Here is a 5,215-nt window from a genome sequence, read left to right as displayed (position 1 = left end):
GGATCCTCTAAAATGACTGGAAATTTGGATATGAACAATAAACGAATAATCAATATAGCCGACCCAACAGGAAACACTGACGCTGTAAATAAACGATACCTTGAAACACATCTAGGTGACATGAGTGATTATTTGCGAATAGACGGTTCAAATTCCATGATAGCAGATTTAAATATGCGTACAAATTTCATTGAAAATTTAAAAGATCCTGAAAAAAAATTCGGTAGTGATGAGGGTAAAAATCAAGCAATGAGTTACAAGTTCTTTACCGACAACTTTCTCCAAATAAACCGATACGGTGAAGTAAGCATGTTAGACCGGCGTTTTTACAACATTGGGATTCCTAATTCTGGTGATCAAATATTTGATCGCAATTATGGAGATGGGAGATATTTACAAAAAGATGGATCGTCAGCCATGACAGGAGACCTCAATATGAACAATCAACGAATAACAAATCTCGGAACAGCCACACATAATCAAGATGCCATTACTTTGAAGCAAGTAAATGATGCTTTTTCAACTGTAAGTACCGAAAATAATCGATATACAGACCAAAAAATAGCGGAGAGTCTTATAAGCACACATCAAAACCGCAAAAATGTACTAGCCTACGCTATGGATGATGGAGAATTCACTGAAGATTATGGACTACAGGACGTGAATTTAATCACCTATAACGACTCACCTCATAAAACCAACAAAAAAGCGTTCTCTTTAAAGGTTCAAAAAACAAATGATGGTTCTAGTCTGTTCAAAGGAAGGTTTGATTTCAATTTGTTTAAGTTGATACGTGACAATATGAGTGATGCTTACACTGTTTGTATTGAAGTGTATTTCGAAAAAGATGGTAGATATGATGTAGAATTTGATTCTTTTAATATAACATTTGAAAAACTGAATATGAATATTGATAAATCATACACAATAAAAATCAATACCGATCATAAATATTATCGAAGTGTATTGAATCTTTCTCCAGACGGCATATCTCCATCAATTCAAAGAAGGTTATATGTCAATGTTCAGAGTAGTTTTGACAACCTTAGTCCTAGTCTATTACCTTTACATGTTCTGATTTATGGAATCAAAGATGAAGCAAAAAACAATCTCGATTTTACCATATATGATTATGAAAAGGCTTTCGAGGTTGCAAACAATCAACTCCAAATGCATGTACCAATTAATATGAATGGCAACAAGATTTCGGGTTTGTCTGCATCAATAATCGACAGTGTTTTACCGGCTTTCATATGGGGGTATACTGCTGAAGCAATCAATTCATGCGACTTTTTGACAATATATGGAGACATTATGAAGTTCAATGAAATTTACATAAGTTCAATACAACTGCATTCCAAAGAAACTTATTCATTAGTAAGCAATCATCGTTTAGTCATCCAAACAAACACATCGGCGATTTACAATATTTCTTTTACAACTAAAACTATTACTGTTAATGTTAATAGATATTTTCGAAACGTAAATTATATCAGAATAAATTTTTCGGACGGAAAAAATAAGAGATTCAAATTCGTAATCCGATATAAAACGTTCAACAATTGAAAATAATATGACACAATGATATATGACATTATATGTTGAACAATCAGACGGCAGTCATCTTCTAGACGAAAATGGAAATAAAATAGAATATACCATAGACTATCATTCAAGTTCAGAAGATTGGACTTTCGATACCACATTTTCAATAAATGATGATGGTCATGTGGAAACTGACAAAAATGTCATCGCAAAAGCTGCTGAAAACGACAACCATGTTGTGATAAAATCACAACTGGATTTAAAGTTAGACAGATCGACTTTTATTATTTCGAACAGTCTACCTGGTATACCAGTGTTAGACAAAATCAGCATTGCATTAATTCCAGCTTTATCAGTAGTCACAGCCGATTCAAATGATAGAGTTAGTTCATGGATTGATCCTGTGAATAATATCGATTTTTCACAATCAACCAATTCAAAAAAGCCTCTTTTTCTAAGGGATTCAACAAAAAAACTGTTTTTTGTACGTTTTGATGGTAGTGATGACTATTTGGAAAAAAAATCATTTGATGTTTCTGAAATAGCGGGTAGTTCTGGTAACAAATGTACAGTAATACTGGTTGTCAAAACAAAAGCGATAACTAATCAATCACAGTTTCAATGGGGGCGTGGAGCCGTCAGATTCGGTATGCATATACCATGGGGAGATGGTGCAGTCTATATCGATTTTGGTTCATCATCAAATGGCCGACTTAATATGCCTTCTTTGACGAGTCTCTCTGGTGATATCGAGGTGTGGACGATCCGTGTTAATCAGACAAATATGGAACTTTTTAGAGGTGTTTCAACAGTGACTCCGATTAAAACAAAAACAATTTCTGCTACTCTTACAGGTTCAGCTCAAGAAATGTTTATTGGATGTCAGGTTCATGATAATGGCACTGCTATAAATTTCTGTGAAATGGATTTATATGCTTTCGCTGTTTGGGCCAAATCTCTGTCTGATAATGAATTAAAAAATATGTTCAGGTTCATTCAAAATCATTTTGATTTGTGATGTGGTCATTTTAAAATATATAACGTAACATATATATGTACATCAATTTATTGCTTGAATATGTGACATACAATTTTGAAAAAACAAAGGAAAAGCATCCAAACATTGACGATAAAATATTAAAATCAGCACTTGTTTATCAATACCTGCACTGTTTCTATTTTAAAAGAGACATGTCTATGAATGAGATTCTTGAACTCAATGATGGTGAAATTGGTCTTCTTGGACCAGGTAGTGGCTGTCTAACATGGTTACTTGAAAAGATCTTCGGTTGGATTGATATATTAAATTCACATAGTGTATTACATGATGCTTCCGGGAGGTTTTATGACCACCATAAGCTCGGTAGAGGTTACACTTATGCTATTTCAAAAAAATACACAACTAAACTGATTAAAAGATCACCTTTTTGTGGTCAAGTCAGTGGTATACTATATTGTCTATGCAGACGATTAACAATCTAAACCATATATATGGCAGATCGAAAAAAGAGAATATTCAGCTGGAACCATATTTCAGACAAACTCTCAGAAGATCAGGTCGACGAACTAAAGAGCTATTATAAGGCATACCATAGAAAGTGTTGGGCTTACAAAAAGGCTGTTAGACGCTTCAAAAAATTCAAACTGTTAGGAAATACTGTTTCCATTTTAACCGGTACTGGCGGAATTATTAGTGCTGTTGTAACTGGCGGTATAGCCCTAGTAGCAATAAGCACTTGTGCTTTGTTAATCAAGTCTTACATGGATTTCCAATCACTGGATCTTAAAATACAAAATTGCACATACGCATACCAAAGTTATCAACATCTATTGAATTCAATAAAAGACATGTTGAGAAGCGGTGATTTTCAACCATCGTTTCACACAGAATTAAAAAATGTAGATGATTTTGTAACTGATGTTTGTCCTAGTGTTGACAAGTTCTACGCTAAATACAATGACAAATTCATTCCTTAACTATTTCATTAATTCGGTCTGATGCCAATGACAGGATGTCTTTCCAATATCGTTCATATGATTGAAGTGTCTTTTTGGATTTACTCGTCTTGACCTTTTCAAAAGGAAGATCAAGCATTTTAAATATTTGTTTTAAAATGAAATTTATGTTAATCATACGCTTTCTGTCTATATTCACAGATTTTGCGACCTTACCAATTTCATCAAAAATTCTCAATATCTTATCTCTATTTGTCACGGTTATCTGAAAACCATTTTTTACAGCTATATTATTCATTATGTTTTCTATATGATATTTTCTTTGGTAAACACTTTGACGATGGAATCTATGCTTATTTGAGTGAAAATCAACAAATTCTATAAGTGGTTTATAGCCATTAACTGCCCCACATTTTTTACAAACTAGCATATTGTTATCATTCACTATATCAGGTTGACTGCAGCATTGCTCAATTTCTTTCGTATGTTTCGAGATTTGCTTATTACAAAATGGACAGACCACTTCTTCCATATTGACAAGTTCTTTATGCAGTTCTTGGCAACTCATTATACTATTATATGAGATATTATTTTAGGTTTTTTAAAAACATATAGTTCCAAAATAAATTTTGCGTTTGATCCATTCTGCCTCGCCACGGCATAGATTCGCAGAAATATAAAACATATAGATTTCCAAGAATATGAGATCAAAAGTTGGAAGCCATTAAATGTCAAGTAGTATGGAGTTGAGTTGGTTTGAGATCATTTTTGCAAAAATGATCTCGAACCCTCAACTCCTATACTACTTTCAGGTGAAGGGATGGCATGTGTGGTTGGTTTGGAAAATTTCTGCTTTAAGATATTGGAAATAACAAAGGAGGGATAGTTGTTGGCTCGTAGAGCATCAAAGACGTGATTGATTTCGGTATTTTTCCCTTGCGGTGTACTTGGGAGTTTAATTGCGCGGTGTAGGAGGGTCTCAGCTGTGCTGATCTTGTGGCGTTTGTCGTGGTGAGAAGAAAACTCTAAATATCTGTCCGTGTGAGTTGCTTTGCGGTAAACATCAATAGTGATCGTGTTATCCTTGCGAGAAACCAAAGTATCCAAGAAGGCGATCTGTTGGTCAGATTCCTCTTCAATAGTGAATAAGATGTGTGGATCGATGGAATTAAGTGTAGTATGAAAAGAATTAACAGCATCTCTTTTGATGATGCAGAAGCTATCATCCACGTAGCGTTTCCATACTTTAGGTTGTACTTCAGACGTGTTAATGGCCATTTCTTCGATCGCTTCCATGCACAAGTTCGCCACCACAGGGCTGACGGGGCTACCCATCGCGCAACCATGGATCTCAAGGACAACTCACTTCCTACACGCACGAGCTTAGACAGTAATGAAATCATTTCTCTGTTGAAATTTATCTTATCTAACAATTACTTTATTTATGATGATAAGATATACAAACAGATCCATGGTTGCGCGATGGGTAGCCCCGTCAGCCCTGTGGTGGCGAACTTGTGCATGGAAGCGATCGAAGAAATGGCCATTAACACGTCTGAAGTACAACCTAAAGTATGGAAACGCTACGTGGATGATAGCTTCTGCATCATCAAAAGAGATGCTGTTAATTCTTTTCATACTACACTTAATTCCATCGATCCACACATCTTATTCACTATTGAAGAGGAATCTGACCAACAGATCGCCTTCTTGG

The 5,215-nt window shown here is 34.9% G+C and overlaps 1 protein-coding gene across 1 annotated transcript; it reads right to left on the bottom strand.

Moving 5' to 3' along the window:
* Window positions 1–4,263: 4,263 nt before the first annotated feature.
* Window positions 4,264–4,836, bottom strand: LOC138002687 (uncharacterized). The gene has a single exon (XM_068848685.1). The coding sequence runs from the start codon at window positions 4,834–4,836 to the stop codon at window positions 4,264–4,266; it is 573 nt and encodes a 190-aa protein (XP_068704786.1).
* Window positions 4,837–5,215: the final 379 nt, after the last annotated feature.

The sequence above is a fragment of the Montipora foliosa genome, chromosome 5, assembly GCF_036669935.1.
Source record: "Montipora foliosa isolate CH-2021 chromosome 5, ASM3666993v2, whole genome shotgun sequence".
Lineage (NCBI taxonomy): Eukaryota > Metazoa > Cnidaria > Anthozoa > Scleractinia > Acroporidae > Montipora > Montipora foliosa.
Note: the sequence above shows the minus strand (reverse complement) of the source record. Positions and strands in the feature narration are given on the sequence as shown.